We start from the raw sequence: 20,325 nt of genomic DNA, 5'->3' as shown, positions 1-20,325 counted from the left end.
TATATAATATCAGCTACAAGGTGATGCATAATTAGGGAAAGTTAATATTAACAATTTAAAGAGGCAAAAGAAACTAAATTGACAACAATCAAGAAGATGAACAAGAAAAAAAAAGATGATGATGATGATGAATATATGAATACAATTGGTTAATCATTGAACAATTTCAATAGCATTTTATTGATGGATGGATGAAGAGTTAATTGTTCATCTTTTTATTCATCAGTCAATTTGATTTTCATATCAACTTTACGAGCTACACTGTATTCCCCATGAAATATCATGTTGATTATTGGATACAAATCGTATCATTATCATTAGATTGTTGTTGCTTTTTGTTTTTCTTACCTGTGGAAAAGGTTAATTTTTCTTGATTACCTTGATGATCTTGGTTTTTTTTGCTGTTCTGGAAAAAAAAACTTCTGAATTTTAATAATTATCTCAATAACTGATTACCTGATTATAAGTTGTTGATTTAATTGTTGCTGTTGTCTGATTGTTGTGTGAGTCAAGCGGATCCCCCCTCCAGTGATTTTAATTGTTGTTACACTTTTTTCATTTCATTTTTATTGTTAATAATTATCAATGTGTATCCAATTATATGTTGATCAGATTTTATGATTTAAGCTTCTCGCTTTTCTGATTAATTGCTTGTGGAAAAAAAAAAGTTAATTTTCCCTCTTGACTAAATTATTATATTATCATTATTATGGATTGGATGTTAATTGTTTCGTGTCATAATGATTGTGACAATCAGTGAGATGATGAGATTACAATTAATTGCAACAAACATTTAACTTTTAAGCAAAATCTTTTGTTTTTTTTGTTCTGTTTATTTGTGTATTAATAAAACGTATTATCGGTTGATTGTAAACAATTAACTAATCACTATTTTCCAAGGTAAGAAAGTGAAGAGAATTGTTTTTTCTCGTTAATTTTATCATTGTGATTACCTAAAGATGACCAGTGGCTATTTGGCGGTACAAAAGGCTTTCTCTCTCTCTCTCTCTCTCTCAAAGATGATGATGGTGATGAAGATGAAGATGATGATGATGAGGGTGATAATGGTGTAGACACAATTTTCCATCTTCTTTTAACTATTTCATTGGATATTTAATTACATAGGAAATACGAAGGAAAATTATAAGCTCAATTGTCGAGTGATTAACTATCGATACCAATCAATTGTCTTGAAGGAAAAGAATTTTTTTTTTCTCTTCAAAATTTGATTCATAATAAGAGTTTTATTGTCTTTCTTTCTTGGTAAATGAATGACATTTGGCCTCCGGGGGTCAACAGGTAACTCCAAAGGGAAAACAACTCAGAAAAAGGTATAACGTAAATAATAAGTGATCCATTGATTACACAAAAATACAAACATAATTGTCAACTTTTCTGTTATTAGAATGGAAAAGAAAAAAACAAAAACAAAATTTTTTCTTCTTAATTGTTGATTACTTTTAAATCTTATATATATGACCTAAGGCGATGTTCAATCAACTCAGATTAACCTTTGATATATTGAGATTAAATTTATTACTACTTTAGTGAGTATTCACTTAACAATTTAGATTAGAATCAATTTTCAACAGAGAAAATTGATTTTGAGCCTCATTCGAACTCGATTATCCTGAATGGTCAAGCATTGGAATGATTTTCTATCATTTAATTAATTGCAACAATTTAAGGGTTAATAACAATCGAATTAAGTTGTGCAACAATTAGTTGATTTACTATTTTCAGTTAATTGTGGTTAATAATGATCAAGAGCTTTTTTCATTGTTGGTTTAATGAGTATCATTGAAGTGCTATAACAATTAAAGAAAAATGTGACAATTAAGAGTGCAAGATAATTAAATTGAATCAATTCTTTTGGTAATCAAATTAATCACCATTCTAATTGAGAACTTAACAAATATACTCAACTAATTGTTGATTTGATTGTGAATTTAGATGATTACAAGTTGTTTCATTGGTATGAATAGATTGGATCACTTTAATTGTCAAGTTGATTTTTCGTATTCGTATGTTTAAATTAAGGATAATTAAAGAGTAAATATTTTAATTGTGAGAGTCAAGTTAATTTGAGTGGTGAGATGATTGTATTGATTTACAAAATAATTGAGATCAGAGCAAAAAAGGATTAAGGACATTTCTAGTCCAGTTGAACCAATAGTAAACACCATTGATTGTTACAATTAACATCGAGGAGAAAAAGTTTATTAATAAATTAGTATTGATTTAGATCATTTGAAAATTGAAATTATTTTATCATTTGAATTAATGAGAAATTGTAGACAAAAGAAACAAAGAAAATGAAAGATGAAATTTCCTCAGGTAACAAACATCATGAAGATGAATGAGAATCATGATAAATCCAAGGCCCTAATTGTGAATAAGTTGAACGTTCTTGTTGATTGTTTGAGTCTTTTTAACGTTTAACTGCTCGTTCTGCATATAAAATACCAGAGTAAATGATATTATTTACTTTCATACTTAATAACATTGAATTATTATTATTATTTGTCTCGAAGTTTTGATTATTTGAGGCGAAATTTTTTAAATGATTTTGAAAGACACTTAATCTTTTAGCTTCTAAGTTGATGGCTTCAGCTTGAGCTTGAGCTGAAGCGAAGCCAAGTGGACCGAAAGAAAGAGAGTTTCTTGAATTATCTTCTTCGTCTTCCCCTGATGATCCTGAACCACAATCATCCATTGGAATACTTTCACTTTGATTTGTGTTCATCCTCGAATGTTGTTGTCCACTTCCTTGGCGACCATTATGATTATTGTTGTTTAAATTATTGAGATTAACACCGTTCATTAAGTGACGATTAACAAGTGAAAGAGGTGATTTATCATGATGATTATGAGATGATGATGAAGGTCCATTAAGTCCAGAATGGGCACTTGAGTTGTTATTATTAATTGACGGTTTTGTTTCAAGATTAAGAGCTTCGGCCTGAGCTTGAGCTTGGGCTGATGCTAAGGCTAATAAAGGTTGGATGGAAAGAGGATGAATTGATGATGAACTAAGGTGATGAAGTGATGGAGTTGATACACTTCGATGAGATGATGAAGCCGATGGTCCAGCCCCAGAAGATGGGCCACCATTATAACCACTTGGACCAACACTCAATCCACTGACACTCATTCCGACACTTGGTCCAGCTAAACCTTCATTTGATCCTCCACCTGATCCTCCTGATCCTCCCGCACCTACAGGAGATCCGATCATATCTGAATAATGTCCATATGATGATCGACGACCTTCACGTCGATTACCATCAATTGCTTGTTGTAACTCATCAGGAGACGATAAATGTTCCTTCTCACATTCGTAGGGATACAAATACTTCATATATTGTGTTCGAAGGGTAAAAGCGGCACTTGTGATGGAAGAAGGTAAATTTAACCCTTTGGTTATTTCTCTCCAAATTTTCTTATTAATAACTTCAACTAATCCTCCTCGAGCGACCACTAATCGATAAAGTTCATAAATATCAAGAACTTGTTTTGCCATAATTGGAATCCTATTAACAGGAGTTCCTATCATCAAAAAAAAAACGCAAACACAAACACAAAAAATCACAATTAAAGTGAGAGAGAGAGAAACAGAAAAGTAATAAACAAAGATGAAGATATAAAGATATTCCAAAAAAAAGAATTGATTATCAGATAATAATCGATAAATTAAACTTACCTCTTTGTTGCATGAAAGAGAAAAGGTCATTTAAAAACGAACGACGATCCGGATGGTCACTTAAATCGTAGAGTTGCTTAAACTGTTCCTCATAAGAATAACCTTGTTGACCATTTACATTTTCGGCACTGACCAAGTAGTTTGATTCGTCATCAGATTCGCATCCCTCCATCGGGAGAGATGGACACGGCGGTTTTTTTCTACGAATTTTGAACAAAAAAAAATAACTAAAAGAAAAAAACTATAAAGAAGTTGGAGTTGTTTCTCTTAAACTGAACAATTTGTAATGAAACGAAATAGCAAAAAGATGATGAGAATAAGTGAGCAGGAAGATAAAGAGAAGAAGGAGAGAGAGAGAGAGAGAGAGAGAGAGAGAGAGAGAGAGAGAGAGAAACAGAAAAGTAATAAACAAAGATGAAGATATAAAGATATTCCAAAAAAAAGAATTGATTATCAGATAATAATCGATAAATTAAACTTACCTCTTTGTTGCATGAAAGAGAAAAGGTCATTTAAAAACGAACGACGATCCGGATGGTCACTTAAATCGTAGAGTTGCTTAAACTGTTCCTCATAAGAATAACCTTGTTGACCATTTACATTTTCGGCACTGACCAAGTAGTTTGATTCGTCATCAGATTCGCATCCCTCCATCGGGAGAGATGGACACGGCGGTTTTTTTCTACGAATTTTGAACAAAAAAAAATAACTAAAAGAAAAAAACTATAAAGAAGTTGGAGTTGTTTCTCTTAAACTGAACAATTTGTAATGAAACGAAATAGCAAAAAGATGATGAGAATAAGTGAGCAGGAAGATAAAGAGAAAGAAGGAGAGAGAGAGAGAGAGAGAGAGAGAGAGAGAGAGAAAGAGGGAGAAAGCGAGTGAAAGAAAGGGAGAAAAGAATGGAATGAAAAGTGAGAAAGGGTCACCAATCATCGATGAGCGTCATTTCCGATATTTCGGGAGGGAGGATGAAAAAGAATAAAATTAATTATTGAGAAAAAATTAAAAAAATTAAAAAAAATTCTTTTCCAGGAGATTAAACTAATCCCTTTAATCTCATAAGAAACCACCTCAGTAGAAATCTGGTTAATCCATCATTAGAAAAACTTTCAATCGCTAGCAACCAATCAAATGATTGACCAATAATTTAATTAATCAGCTCATGAAAGAGATTCAAGTCTCTTAATCATCAAAAACGATAAATTTAAACATTTAATTGAATCATTTCAACACAATTTAATTGTTTACATTGTCAATTTTAATTGATTAATAAAAACGATAAGTAGGTGATTAATTTTATTAATATTTCAATCTTCATTTATTTATAATTCACTATTCTAATCAAATCAATCAATGAATATCTTGGATGATTAGTTAATTGTTATTGTAATAGTTGAACATATTGTACACACACATACAATTAATGCAAATCTAATTGTTGTTTCTAATCCGTTTCTCTTGTTCACCAAATGATTTAAACTTTACTCAATTCAATTGATAATTAATCTACTAATGAGTAGGAAAAGGGAGGATAATTTGAAGATGATGATGATTATATATTTTTTTTGCCACTTTTGACCAACGGTCAAAGTAATGAGTCAGCGGGGTGGACTTGAATGGTCATCGGTTGTTTTTGTGCTGACTTTCATTTATATATATATATAATTATTACAGGTTGTCAGACTTGTCATTATTATTATTATTATTGTTGTTGTAGTTGTTGTTGTTGTTGCTTTTGCTGTTGTATTAGGGTCAAGGTCAAGGTTGAAAAACTGGACTGACCAGTTCAAGTTTAACTAAGTTTCCTGTCTCTGTTTTTAAAACCAATGGTCAAACATGTTTACGTGCCAATGTAGTTTCAACAATTTCTAGTCAATTTAAGGCTAAACTTTTTTTGTTCCAATGGTCATTTGGTCACTTTTTTCATATAATTTTCGAAACCAGAGCAATAAACATTGATTGTCTCTCTCTCTCTCTCTCTCTCTCTCTCTCTCTCGCTCCTCTTTCTTTCCTCTCTCTCTCTCTGTAAAAAACATTAGACTTGATGGAAATTCTTTGGGTGACCTTTCACAAGAAACATTAGGACTTTGTCTTTTCATTATTGGTCACTATTGGTCAAGAAATCTGGTTAAGGCAAAAAAATGGACCAAATATTTGGACCTAAATTTTAATTGACCTCGAGGGCAAAGTAAACAGTTGAGAGGTTAACTATTAACTCTTATTAGAGTTTTATTTTCTTCCCGTTGTTGAGAAAATGATGAAAAACTTTTTTCCTCTCTTCTTATCAATAACAACAAATCAATTTCGGAACAATTAAGTAAATAATATAATTATATTAATCTAAACAGTTCTAAATCAAAGTTTAATATCAATTCAAACAATTATCAATAACAATTAACTATTATTTTACAATCAATTAGCATTAATTATAAATATTAAAGTGCCAAATAAGCAAACACATAAGAGTGAAAATTATACTTGAATCAATTTGACACTTATAATGATAATGATCATTAATGATTAGCAAAATATTGAAAGAAATTAGTTAATTGTTAGTTTTGGTTAATTAAAAGACTATTTAAATGATCGTGATTATGACTGGGTGACAATTACGATTACGATTTAATTGCGTTTCGATTTTGATACAGATTGAATTGTATTTCAATAGATGGCATTAGAAGCTTTTGTTACGATTTTACTTTTTTTTTGATATCAAAAAGAAAGTGAGAGAGGGAAAGAGAGAAGATGATAAAGGGGTGGGAGAAAGAGAGAGGATTAGAGGTAAAATAGATGAAGAAGATGAGGGAGAAAGAGGAAAAGAGAGAGAGAGACAGAATTCTGATGTAACCATGGCAACGAGCAGGTACCAGGAACACTCAGTTTTCATTGAGTTTCTCTCATGCTTTTCATGAGATCCCAAAAAAAGTTCCAATCAAATTACCAAAGGGAAGACCAAGAAGAAGAAGAAAATAAAAAGACCATATCATCATCATCATCTCTCTCTCTCTTTTCTTTTTCGAATATTCTTACTTTTTTTTCTATCATTGAGAATTTCGAAAAAAAATTCATTCTTTCATCGTTTCATCTTCTCTTTCAATGTTTTCGTCATTTTTTACTGTTCTGTGAATTCTCAGAGTAACAACAACATTGTCTCCATTGTAATCGATATAAATTCAATATCTTTACATTGACACTCACTAAAAACAAAAGAGACTCATCATTATCTCTCCAACTCACTCACTCACTCTCTCGTTTTCATCTTCCTTTGATATTCCCAGTTACTATTCAGTTAAAGTTCTGATTCAGTTTCAACTCTCTGAATTAAATGACAAACAATCATCAACATATAACATGAAATGGTTTCATCATCAGTGATTTCATCTTATCTTTCATCTTATCATCCTCATCTTCATCACCATCATAATCATCATCATCATCAACATCATCGTTATCATCACCACAAGGATAAGGATTATCTTAATCTTCATCTTATTAATCTTGAAATGTGACAAAAAAAAAGAGACTCAACTAATTTTCATCATTTTTTTTTTTGCTTAATCTTAATCTTAGTTGTTGTTGTTGTGCTACTAATCCCAAACTGCTGAGTGTCAATTGTTCATGTACACAGAGTAATTAGTTAATTGTTATTAAACTGTGTGTTTGTGTATTCCTATTATCAATCTAATTATCTATTTGTTAGACTGACCACAATAAACTAATGTGTGTGTGTGTGTGTGTTAATTGTAACAATCAATGGCTGGAGCCTTAAGTATTGTTTCCGGTGCTCGAGCTGGACAAACACCTCAAGAGGCGATCCTTGAAATTTACACTGGACAACACAAATTCACGTAAGTACATGATTGCGATTTGCTAATCAATTGGCATGACAATTAAATAATCACCAATTATTGTAAACAATTAACAATTGAATGACAAGGGAAAAAAGCTGAAAGTAGATAATCAAATCAATCGTTAAACACAACAATCAACTGTACCCATTGAAATGCATTAATCATGTTATATTTATATAATCAAAATGATTATTATCAATCGATTGAAACCTTTCAAATTAATCATAATCAACTAATCATTACAATCTAATAACTTTATCACAATTGATTAAATTCATAAATTGGTCAAGTTTGTTTTCCTCTCTCTCTCTATTTAATCAGTATAAACGAAAAGGATTATGATTTGAGATTAAAAGGATTTTAAATCAACAGATGAATGTTTCGCAATTAAATTTGATTGTCACAATTAAATTAAAGATTCTAAATTGTTACAATTAACCCCAGACAATTTAGAGGAGAAAGAAAAAAAAAAGATTTTCTTTTTTGTAACTTATCCAAAAAAACTGTCATATATTTTTATCATCAACAAGATCCAAGGTTATCCTTGGTAATCAGAGTTAACAATCAATCAGAACAATTTGTTAATTGTTGTAAAATTAAAAGTGAAAAGTTAATGATGAGAATAATTTTGTTCCCAGTTTAATATTTAAATTTACCATTAATTGTATTACTAATATAAGTTGATTGTTATTGATTATACTGCAACTAAATTGTTATCATGTTCAATTTTCATGGTAACAATTTAGTTTATTTTTTTTGTATTATAACTTTGATTATTATTGTTGATCAATTGAAAACCTTTCATCAACTTGTAATTACATTTAATGAATGAAAGTTTTGTGATGATTGAGAAACTTTTTTTTTTTTAAATTGTTCATCAGTTTAACTATCACACAAACTAATTGAAATGAATAATAATCATCATTATCATAATCATTTCATGGTAACATGAAAATTTCAAGATATTCATTGAAAGGTTCATTCAGGTAGCACATGAAAAATATCAACATGATAATGGATGAAAATGAAAACTAACTTAATTTGATTAACAATTATAAAATCTATTGAAATTGTAACAATTTAGGAAGTAATAAAAAAAACAATTTCATTAACCGATCGGTCAATTAACTTTTAACAATCAGTGACATTTGATTAGTAAATTGCTTGTCTAACCATTTAGAAAGGTACATAATTATTATAAGAAAATTCAATTAACTGATTAACCAAATGATGAAATTGTTTACAATTAAAAAGTTAACATTTTCATTCATCACAATTGTCAAGATTCATTATCAAAGGTAAATATATAAAATGATAACAAAGTGATGAGGATGAAGATGCGGACAAAAGGACAAGAAGATGGAGAAAAATTGATGAAAGAAAATTTTATCATCCATTAATCTTGGAATAGTAAATTTCATCATCATGTTAACATGATGCTCGAAATGATATTTTAACTACACATTCAGATTCATATATATTCATATAAATTGTTATATTTGATTTCTTTGCTTGCAAATTCAGCTTATAAAGACTATCCTGATGATAGTGATGCTGATGATGATGATGATTATTATGATTCCTACCGAAAATTCAATCTTGTTGTTGTATTATCATGGTTACCATGTTATTATTATTGAATGAATAAGGAAACTGACAAAAAACTTAACCCATAAAGTAAAAGGTTTTGTTGTTATAATATTTATATAAATATATAACTTTTTGTTGTTGGTTAACCAGCACAACTAACAAGGCTACTTAACCCAGAAAAAATAACTCATCTCTTCAGAATCTGTATCATGATAACTTATCACCATCATCATCATCATCATCACCATGAATCTATTCATTAGTTATACAAAACACCATGTATGATGACCAATGGTGGTGTTGTCCAACCATTTTGACAAACTTTCAACCCAAAAGAAAAGCAAAATTAATCCATCAACTTATTGTAATATTATTATTACACAAATGTAATCATGTAACATTGTTATTAGTTAATCTTTAGCATCTCTTACTTATCTTCCCAGTCTTTGTATCCTGATTATCACTGTTATTGGAATTGTTCAGTTGATGAAATTTCTTTAAGGTCAAAATTCTGATCTCTTTGATTCTTTGGTGTTAAATGATAACATTATCCTTTTGTCTTCTTTACTGTTTTCTCAAAATTCTGAAAGCGTTCAGTTAATCTGGAGAATCTTCGTTTTCAGGTTATCTTCAAGTTCCATCCCCTCTTATATAATATAAAGACTTCAACCTCCTCATGAACTGAGAGAGAGAGAGAGAGAGAGAGAGAGAGAGAGAGAGAGAGAGAGAGAGAGTTTGTTACTATTATATTTTATTGATTTATGTGAGTCAATTTCCAGGTTCATTTTTACCTCTTTCTTTTGCTTCTTCAGGTATTGCTCATGATATTATATCACAATATTGAATAATCTGAATGAGTAGCAACTCAGTAATATAATATTAAGGATAATATTCTGGGTTGGTGATAATTTATAGCATTAAAATGATCAACATGTTATGTTGTTTAGATGTTTAAGTTAATTATGATTACCCTTTTGGTTTGGTTATCTTGATTATTGAATCTGAGAAGCTGAATAAAATGAATTTCATCAAGAAAATTTTGTTCACCCAACAGATAATTATCGATAATATAATCCGTGGTTCTAACTGTAATATGATGATAGTTATCATCATCTAAAATAAAATCAATTGAACATGATGATAGTTATCTTCATGAATTCAGTGTATTTATATATACATGATACTGTAAATTACTTATCCGAGAATGTTGTTGATGATGATGATAAATAAGATGATGATGATGATGATTATCATCTTGATGGTTAAGTTCATTACTAGAATGTTATATATTTAATGATGATTAGATGAACGAATAGGAATTTTCAACTTACTCGAATCAGATGAAGAAAAAAAAATAAATTCATTCTCAGGTAAATGATGATGATGATTAAGATGATAATCATCTTGTTTCATGATGATAATGGATCAAGAATGATGATATGGATTAGTTTAGTTGATTCTTAATGCTGATTAAATTGGTGGTATAAGTAATACAAGCAAATATGTATCGATTTTTGAACTTTTTTTTACCGTTATCATGATTAAACTAATGTATTAGTTTCATTCAAATCGTTGAACCATTAAAAATTTAATAATTGTTTAGTCAATTGTAAAACTAATATTAATCAAGAGCAAAAATTAGTCACCTGATCATTTTAATCATCAATGAACAATTAGTTTTAAATGGTTAAGGTTTACAATTGAAAAAGAATTGAAAACTTTTATTAATTGTTATTAGTATCTCGATTGTTACATTGTATTGATTTAGCTTAATTGTGTCAAGTTGATTTCAATTTTTGTTTCCCTTTGTCTCTCACATTAAACAATTAAAATTGATTATTAACTGTTGTTGACAGTTTTGTGTTAATAGTTAATAATGAAATTTTTTTGACAAACATGGTTAAGTTAATTGATTAATTAACTATTAGGAAAATAATAATAAGAATGGGGGAGAAGTTAAATTATCTCAGATTTGATTGAAGATTATTAATCATTAACCTTAATCCTTTCAAATGATGACAAGATTAAGAGATGAAGGATTAGTGAAAAGGTAAAGAAGGAAAAATTATCTTCTCGAGTTTACCTTCAACTTTTTTTCTTATCTGAATAATAATAGATTAATTATCATGACAGAATTTCGGTGATTATATCATTAGATTAATATTGTTTCATTATCATGAGTGAAATAAATCTGAGTTGGAAGAAAATTTCCATGAGAAATTCATAAGAAAACCAAGGAAAGTATAATGGAAACTGAATTCCCTGGATTCCTTGAACTGAGAAAGAGATAGAGACATATTATTCCAGTAGAATAGAAAGAAAAATTCTCATGTTCCCCTGAAAGAAACAAAAGGAATCAACATTAACAATGAACATGGAATGAGCTTGATAATGATTCTGATAATCAGCTGAATGTAAAATTTAAACCCTCAGGGTATCATGATGATATTAGGCTGCTGTTAATGCATCAAACGATTGAAATCATTTAGCACTGAATCAATGATGAACTTTTTTTTTACTTGTTCTCCTTATGATAACAATTAACTTTTTTTTGTTCGTCTTTTCAAACAATAGAAAAAAAAATCGAACCAAACAAAATGAATTCGAAAAATGTTCTTATAATATCTGAACTTTTCTCGAATTTGACCTGATTAGAAACATTTCGAGTCTCTCATTCACTTTTATTACGAATATACAAAACTAACAGACAGCAAGAAGAGTGAATTGCAATCAACTCATGACAGAATTTTGAGAAAATCGATAAAATCTATCGTTATGAGGGAACTCGAATTTCTAATAATAGTGATCAAGTTTTCGAGCTTCATGCAAACACGATTAAAATTATAATCGAATTTTTTTTATCTATTTTTTCCATTTTAAAATTCATTTCCAGTGCAAATGTATCATGATGATGCTGATGGTTCTTAGTTGATATCATGTTTAATCAAAAGATATAAGTTGATGATTAGTTTGAACATTTTGCCATCAGAATTTTGAGTTTTTTTTTCGTTTCGCTTTTGATTGGAAAATAAAGTTCTGGATTTTATAATAATTTCTCTCATCGTTGAGTCTCATGTAAGTCAAATGCTGGTAGAATTTTGTCAGAAAGAGAAAGATAGAATTCCATGTAATATTTATTACCATCTATCGATTCCTGAGCCTTGAAGGCTTGGTAATCCTTCATCATTCATCATGTTTACTGTTATTTACTGTTTGAGTACGAGTTGAGTTGATTCAATGATGATAATTATAGTCAGAGTTGGAAAGGTAAATAATGACAAAAATTATCTCCTCATCCCTGATTTCATCATGTTTACCCACCCAAAATGCTTAGATGTGATGTATTATTAATAGTAAATTGTGTTTGAGGTGTAAACTCATGTTTCTCACCAGAACCAGAATCCTGAATATTCACATGATGAGATACATGTATTACAGAAAATTTAATTCAGAAAATTTTGAGAATAAAAGTTTTTTTTTATTCAGAATTTATCCAGTTTTATCTCCAGGTAAAATTACAATAACTGAATAGATTTCTGGAATGAGAAGTTTCAAAATTTCTGAGAAAAATGTTTTAAACCAGAATCTGAACCAGAACTTTTTATGCATCAAATTTACCTTTAAATGTAAGTAAAACCTGAATGATTCATGATGATTGATCCAGAAATGTGGAGTAACTGTTGATAATATGAGACAGTTCATGATTATTTACTTTGAGATTTTGTTGATTCATCATGGAAAAACAATACTCACCAGGATGAAAGTAATACCTTCATGATGAACTTTGAATAGTGTTCAAGATGAAAGACAAAGATATCAAATAATATCTATCATGTATATTGAGTAAATAATAATATCAATTGAAATGTAATAGTGTGTCAATTGTTGTTGTTTCAATTCATGAGTCAAACTTTATCATCAATGAAATCTGAGAACAAAAAATTCCCAGATTATTCAGAGATTCATGAGTATTCATAGATGAACAATTGAAATTCATCTAAATGAGTGAGTGGGTGAGAGAGAGAGAGAGAGAGAGAGAGAGAGAGAGAGAGAGATAAAAAGTTTTCTCATCCTCTATTTTGTCCCATGAGATAATAACAGGGAGTTAGATTGATTCATTATTCAGGATTTAAATGTTCTAACGATAAAATAGTTTTATAATAGTAGAAACTCAAGTTGAAGATAAAGGTTCTGGAAAATAATTTCTAAAATGAAAAAACTACAAACATGATGATAAGATGATAAGAGTGAAGGAGAAGCTCACAGATGATCTTTTTTTCATCTTCTCTTCCTCATCCTCTCAGCTGTTTACTTTTATTTTTCATCATCTTATATGACTAAGAATCATTCATACCTCTTCATCTTCATCATCTTCATCACAATACTGTTTTTCATCTCTCTCTCTCTCTCTCTCTCTCTCTCTCTCGCTCTCTGAGTTTAACAGAATTTGATTGATGGTTAATATCTAAGAAGAAAATCTTATTTCGAGTCAGAACTTTTTTCTCTCCATCATGTTTCTTGTTCAGAAAGAAAAGGATATTCGTCTCCCCTTCTATCTCTACCTCACTTTCTCCCTACTTTCTCTGAATTAAGATGACGATGATCAGGGAGGTGGTGGTGGAGAGTAGAAGATGAAGGTTAAAGAAGAAAAGAGAAGGTGAAAAAAAGGTTAGTATTCTCAGGTAAAAATTCCAGTTTTTTCTCTCTTTTTTCTGTTTAGATATTTTTTTCAAAGTTCTTTGCTCATTTTCACCATGAGTTCTTATCTCATGTTAGATTTTCATCATCAAGAAGTGAAGCTCAGTGGATGTTTATTGAGATTCTCTCTCTCTCTCTCTCTCTCTCTCTCTCTCTCTCTCTCTTCAGAAGTTTATTATTACTCCCAATTCACTGAGCCACTCAGTAGAGAGATGAAAGCAAAGTAAAAGTATCCAGTTCTTACTTTAAGGATATTAAAGCAAACTCTTCATCTTCCTACTCATGCATACCCTCCTCATCCTCCATCATCATTTCATTTTTATCTTCACTCTTACCTTCAAATAAGAATCTTTTTCTTTCAAGTGTTCTGAGATAATTCAAAGCTAATATCCATTGAGAATAAATAACTTACAGGTGAATCGGGTATATAAATTATCATCTTTATCATAATCACCATGATAAAAGTGAGAAAATTATTCTCCATGCAAATTTCGATACATTTTAATTTCTATCTTCCCAATCAACATAACAATTTTTTGTGAACAGCTTTGAATAGCTAGTGAATCACTTTTGAATCAGAAGCTGAATCACAACGCATCAGAAATAAAAATGAATCGGTTCTTATTCGAAAAATCTGATTCAATAGCTGTTCTCTTTGTTTCTTGGATTTTTGATTAGAATTTTTTCTAGGAAATTAGAAATCTTTCAAAGTAATAGATTGTTGACAAAAAACTCATAAGAATCAACAGTAGATTTATTCAAGTTTCTGATTCAGTATTCAGTATGTAAATAAACAATCATAGATTTTTTGAGTAGAAAACAGTAAAAATATTTTGATTATTGATTGGATGGATTAACAATTTCATGGAAAAATAACAATTGTTAGAAAGAATTAGATCTAACTATATAGAATTCATGTTTATAAAAATAAAAGAATAGAAAGAAAAATTTAAAGAGTAAAAAAGCTTTGATTTGGCAAGATTTTCTGACTGGTGGAAAATTAGAATGACTTTGATTATTGAGATCATGATTCCTTGGCATTGGAAAATCGGAAATGTGAGATTCTTGGTAATTGATTCTAATAGATTCCTATTGAACTGAAAGAATAATCCATAAGCTCGAACTCCATGGTATAATCCATGATATTTTCAAATGCTTCATCAATTTCCATCAAGCTTTGGTCCAATTCGAAATCCATATAAACTGGAAAATCATATTCTTGTTGATAAATTGGAACAAATTTCCTTTCTTTTTGAAAATTTTGATTTTCTGACTTTTTGCCACAATTGATTGATAATTTTGACATGAGAAAGTTAAGAGAATTTCCCATTTTTCTGATTTAAACAAAAAAGCAAAAAAAAAATGTCAACAAAATCAAAAACCTTGTTTAGGAAAATAGAATCACAGATTTAACACAAGATTCACACTTTATACTAACCTTTATTTGATTGTCCCAAATTCACAACTTTGCACTTAATCACAAGAAATTTGATTGTTGAAAATTGACACAATTAAAATTTCACAATTAAAAGTAATCTAAATTAAAAGAAATTAAACAAAATGGTGGAAAATGACAACGAACGCGTCTGGGGCAGGTTGATTAGCTTTTTTTGTGAAAAATTCGAATCGAATTTTCTGAGGCGCGAACAGCTGTTTTTCTTGAACGGCTATTTATTTTTCAGAAAAATTTCCACAATGAAATCAGAATTATATCTGTGACTGAATGTTGTTGATTTTACCAAGATGACTTTCGAAGTAATTTCTGATCTTTCCAAGACTATTGAATCTTCCGACGTCTTTTTTATTGAATGAATATTTTCTAATTCAAACGAGCAATTTCCCGTGAATCCTCTGAAATCCAATTTCACGGTTTTTGTTATGTAACGTTTACAGCAGAAGAAAAATTGATCGTTGTATCCAATGATTTGGTTGATACAATAGAAAAAGCCATCATTGCCTTTGATTTTTGAATCATCTCTTCTCTTCCCGGTGCAATAGTGAAAAGTTGAGAATCTAATTCTATCGAATTTGATTGTTTTGAAGAATCTTGAGTTTTCGATTGTTATGTTTTGACAAGAAGCAATATTTGACTTCAGAAGACGAGAAACTCTATGTCTGGTTTCTAATGTTGTATAATTGTCAGGGATTGTTGTGAATTCGTGCCCATCTGATTGTAATGAGAAAAACTTTCGTTCTCTGGCAGTTAAATTCCATTTCTCAAGATATTTGATCTTATTTTCTTCGAATTTAGAATCTGCTGCAAAAAATCTAACCAACGATGATCCAATTTTATAAAAGCGGTGAACTTTCTTCTTTAGCTGACCCATTCTATTTTCCAGAGGATAAGAAGACATATTGCAGTTAGGGCCAAGATTAACAATTGAATCAGCCAAATGAGTCAATATGTGAAGGTTATAAGAGAGGAAAGTGGGTCCATATAACACTGAGAATCCTTTCTGCACTTCTTCAACCATATTTCTTATCTCTTCGATTTCTGTTGAATTTCCACTGCCAGAATGTGCCAAATAGTAAAGTCGAGATAGTGCCATTGTATGATGCAAAACTTTCGAAGTCAATAATCCTTGCGCAGTGGTGAAGAAAAAGTAGCAAAGAAAAGAATCAAATTCATTCGATTTCCAATACTTGGTATGATCCAATTCTCTAGGAGCTCTAGTGAACTCAGTTGGAACTTGTATAGACATTATTCTAGAGTTGAATATTTGCTTGAAATGAGCTTTTCGAATCGATGAATCTCGTATTTGGTTAGAATCCAAAACCAATAAACCTTTCATGAGTAAATTTCTGAAGACACCTAAGCTGATTGCATGCATAGGTTCAACTACAACACCATCGACTAGATCAAAATCACTTAATTTTAGCAACGGTGAAATTCCACTCAAACCTCGGAATCTTGGATTTTGAACAGGCACATTTTCAGAGAAAGAATTTTCCAGATAGTTCTTGAAATCTAGAAAGTCTTGTTTTTTTCTTTTGACTCTTTGTAATTCATTTCTTGTTTGGTTAGGAAAAAATCTCGCACCATTAATTGTTGAAGCCTCTACAAGGCACCAATCACACCCATTTATGTGATTGTATTGCTTGACGTTTCTAAGATAAGCTCTCATGGGAGCGTCTGCGATCAATCCAATAAGATGGAAAGTTGAAAGTTTATTTTCCCAAGAAATAGGATCAATAGAAAGTGATTCCAGCTCATCACATATTGGGCCCAAGAAACACTCCACTGGTGGCTTATTTTTGCCAACGAAAATTCCAACCAAAAAGAAAAATTTTTTTCTAAATTCAAGTTTCAAGTCATTTAGAGATATGAAAATTGGGAAAATTTTTTCTGAAGAGCTTTTTCCAACTGATATTTCATCTGCATGAAGAGTTAACGTGAATTTTGAAATTCCGTGCGAAGTTGTTGTTTGTTGTATCTTTCTTGCAAGATTCGAATTGCAAACATCATTAACGGTCGAATCAGAAATCCAACAATTTTCTGGCAGAATTTCGAGAATGTTCTCAAGCTGGGATCTCAGGGGCAAATGAATGAAATATTTTCCATTTTCAATTGTAGCAGGAACTATTTGATCTTGACACTCATAAGGCTCATAGAGTTTCGGCTCTCCTTTGTAGGGGCCATGAGAATGGTTCTTTTCACAAAGCAAATATACACTTAAATCACTTTCCTTAGCTCTACTCTCCCAATAATATCGGACACTTGGAATAATGATTGGGTCACTAGAAAATCTTTCTGAGATACAGTTGAAAAGATTCACTGTGTTGATCACAGAGCTTAAACTAAACCCATTGAATGAGAGGAGAGTTGAAACAAGTACATCACAATATTCCGAGAAACTTGGCTCTGTGCAAATAATTTGCAATCGATCAGATTCCATTGAAACACTGGAAACATTGCTACGATTGGAAACACTTTCGGTTTCAATAGATTGTTGATTTTCCAATTCATCGTTTATAGAATCAGAATCATCATGATTGGGAAGATTGTATAAATAGAGTGATTGTTGTTGATGATTTTCCGAGCGTTTTTTACGACTTGCATTTCGATTAGAAGTCATTATATTAATCACTTGACAAATTGACTTTTATTATTAAATAATAAAATGTTTAATTAAAACAATTGAAACAAATTAAATTAATTAAATGTTGACTGAAAAGATTAACTCTTTTAATGAGTAAACAATTGAGAAACAACGTGTTTACCATATGAGTTAAAGAGAAAAGAATTATTTGCGTTTCCATGGTAACTATGAAAATGGACCAATCAGAATCGCGCGTCAAATTCTATTCTTTTTAAAAAAAATTCTTTTCTCTTTATCAGTCAATTTTATTTTCTCTTATCAACCAGTTTCCTTTTTAGATAAATTTCAATTTTAAATCACATTTCTAGCAAAATGTGCTCCATTTTATTTTCTTTTTTATCCTGTGTACATGGAATTGTGTTCTAGAAGAAAAGTTTACACTTTTAATGTGAAAAAATCTAAGAGTTCAACGAAAAAGAAAAATTTAACAAATCAATCAACTTTACTTGGCTGTTTATTCAAATTGAAAATGTCTGAAAAGATTATCGGTGCTTTTATAAGAATCGAAGACCCAGAATTGAAAGAAAAATGTGTTACAGTGTGTTTCAAGACTTCCAACGAAAACATTCCGAAAGATCTCAAAAATATGGTCTACACAAGAAAGAATCTAATCAAGATTCTAATTCCTGGTTGTGCACCATTATTTGGATTAGCTATGATAATAGCTGGTAAGTTCATTAGAAATTAATTCAATTTAATTTTTTACTCAAAAATTATTTCTTTTGCACTTTCAGAGGATTCAGCGGATCTCTTTCAAAATTTCAAGTTTCTGGTTAGTAATGCTAGAGAAATGAAATTGAAAAATATGGTGAGAGCTATGACTAACTGGATATTTGTCGAGAATATTAATATCGAGAGATTTCAAGCCGATGAATTACCATTTACATCACAATCGGATTTCTCTGAAATTCTGAAAAAAGTGGAAATCAAGAAAAAGATTGACAAAGGAAAAGGTACACCGTCTACGTCTAAAGCGCCCACTTCTAAATCATCAGCTAGTGAAATCGTAATTCGACATTCGTAGATATTGGATTCGATTTACCTTTCAATGATTATTTCGATGTATTAAATAATTTCTTCAGACTAAGAGCTGGTAAATACAATGTTGTTGGACAAATTATAGCTGTCGCAGGTAAGATTCTATTCAATGTTATTGTGAAAACTGAAATTAATATTAAAATTTTCTTTTAGAAACTCCTCTCGATTTGAAAACATGCTTGGAAAAAAATAGAAAAATTAATTCCGAATGGGCTGATTGTAAAAAACTTCATGGAAACGGTAGATGGAAATTTTCTTTAACACATGAGCCACTTGGAAGCTCACTGGAATCACCACAACAAACTCTACTGGAAAGTGATGATGAGATTCAAGCTTTTCTTTCTACTTTGAAAGAATCTCAGTTTCAATCTCAAAATTCAATTTCAATGGAAAGTGAAACTGGGAAGAGTCAATCGCCTAATAACTCGCTGCAAACAAGTTCATTCAATAAAGATAGTGACGAAAATAGTGAAAATTCTAGCAAAGATTCTGGATGTAAATGTAATCATAAAACGAAGGATCGCTTGGAATTACTATCAAATCTTAGAGTGAAAGTTGATTCTATACAAGAGAAGAAGAAAGTTCTCTCATCATTTGATCCAAATGGAGCAACAATCATGGAAATAATTGACATTCTATTTCAAGTTTCGTTGATTCTAGATAAAGATTCCAGGGATGAGATTGCTACTACCATAGTAATACAAGAAGATAAAACTTACAAGAAGGAAAAGAAACAACGAATTTTCCTGGAAGGTGAACTAGAATTAGATCTGAATAAATATGAAATCGCTGTCAAGAGATCAAAGCCAAAAAAGCCTTGTTCATTTGCATACCAGCTTGTGAAAATTTGTTTTCCCGAAAATTACTATGCAAATGCAACCATTGGTAAGAAAAGCTATGACAAAGAAGAAACTGAAGAGATTCTAGAATCAGGTCATGATAGGAAAAAGAAGCGTCCACTTCCTTTTATTTTTGGATATGTTGACCCTTTTGAGTTACCTGGACAAGGTAATTTCAATATAATTCGAGGTCATAAAAGAGTTAATTCTTTAGTTGGTAAGTCAATTTAGTTTACAAAATTTTATGATGAATCCCAATTTTCCATTAATTAATTTCCATATTCCTTGAAAATTCATTTTCTATAGAGCATATTCTTCGAAAGTCTGGAATCATGGAATACACTGAAGATCAAGAAAATAAAATTCGTGTCAGCATTTCCAAAGCACTTTGCTCGAAAAATAGTATTGGGAAAATAAATAATACAACGAATAGCGATAATGAAGAAAAGGAAGATGATGAAGATGATATTTGGGATGTGAATTGTTTCATTTAAATAGAGATT

The 20,325-nt window shown here is 30.3% G+C and overlaps 2 protein-coding genes across 3 annotated transcripts in view; one reads left to right on the top strand and one right to left on the bottom strand.

Moving 5' to 3' along the window:
* Window positions 1-1,661: 1,661 nt before the first annotated feature.
* On the bottom strand, window positions 1,662-4,508 carry LOC128388987 (protein dead ringer-like). Of its 2 annotated transcripts, none has more exons than XM_053348478.1 (2): window positions 4,186-4,508; window positions 1,662-3,549 (listed from the first exon to the last, which is right to left on the bottom strand). In XM_053348478.1, the coding sequence occupies exons 1-2, from the start codon at window positions 4,355-4,357 to the stop codon at window positions 2,432-2,434; spliced, it is 1,290 nt and encodes a 429-aa protein (XP_053204453.1). In that variant the 5' UTR covers window positions 4,358-4,508; the 3' UTR covers window positions 1,662-2,431. The 2 variants fall into 2 exon arrangements, with proteins under 2 accessions (XP_053204453.1, XP_053204452.1); XM_053348477.1 differs by lacking the exon at window positions 4,186-4,508 and adding an exon at window positions 3,704-4,006 and having other exon boundaries at window positions 1,699-3,549.
* Window positions 4,509-6,576: 2,068 nt separating this feature from the next.
* LOC128388946 (potassium voltage-gated channel subfamily A member 2-like) overlaps window positions 6,577-20,325 on the top strand; it is a 56,372-nt gene continuing 42,623 nt past the window's right edge. The window contains exon 1 of the mRNA XM_053348417.1: window positions 6,577-7,554. Within this exon, the coding sequence (XP_053204392.1) occupies window positions 7,460-7,554 (95 nt within the window). The 5' untranslated portion in view covers window positions 6,577-7,459. The remainder of the gene's footprint in view (window positions 7,555-20,325) is intronic.

This window comes from Panonychus citri, unplaced genomic scaffold (assembly GCF_014898815.1).
Source record: "Panonychus citri isolate SS breed McGregor unplaced genomic scaffold, ASM1489881v1 Contig00104, whole genome shotgun sequence".
Taxonomy (NCBI): Eukaryota; Metazoa; Arthropoda; class Arachnida; order Trombidiformes; family Tetranychidae; genus Panonychus; species Panonychus citri.
Note: the sequence above shows the minus strand (reverse complement) of the source record. Positions and strands in the feature narration are given on the sequence as shown.

Excerpts from the sequence above, each read along its gene's own strand:
- LOC128388987 (XM_053348478.1), bottom strand. The coding sequence starts at position 4,357 with ATGGAGGGATGCGAATCTGATGACGAATCAAACTACTTGGTCAGTGCC. Across the intron at positions 3,550-4,185 it reads CTCTTTCATGCAACAAAGAG|GAACTCCTGTTAATAGGATT; the intron begins GTAAGTTTAATT and ends TTTTGATGATAG.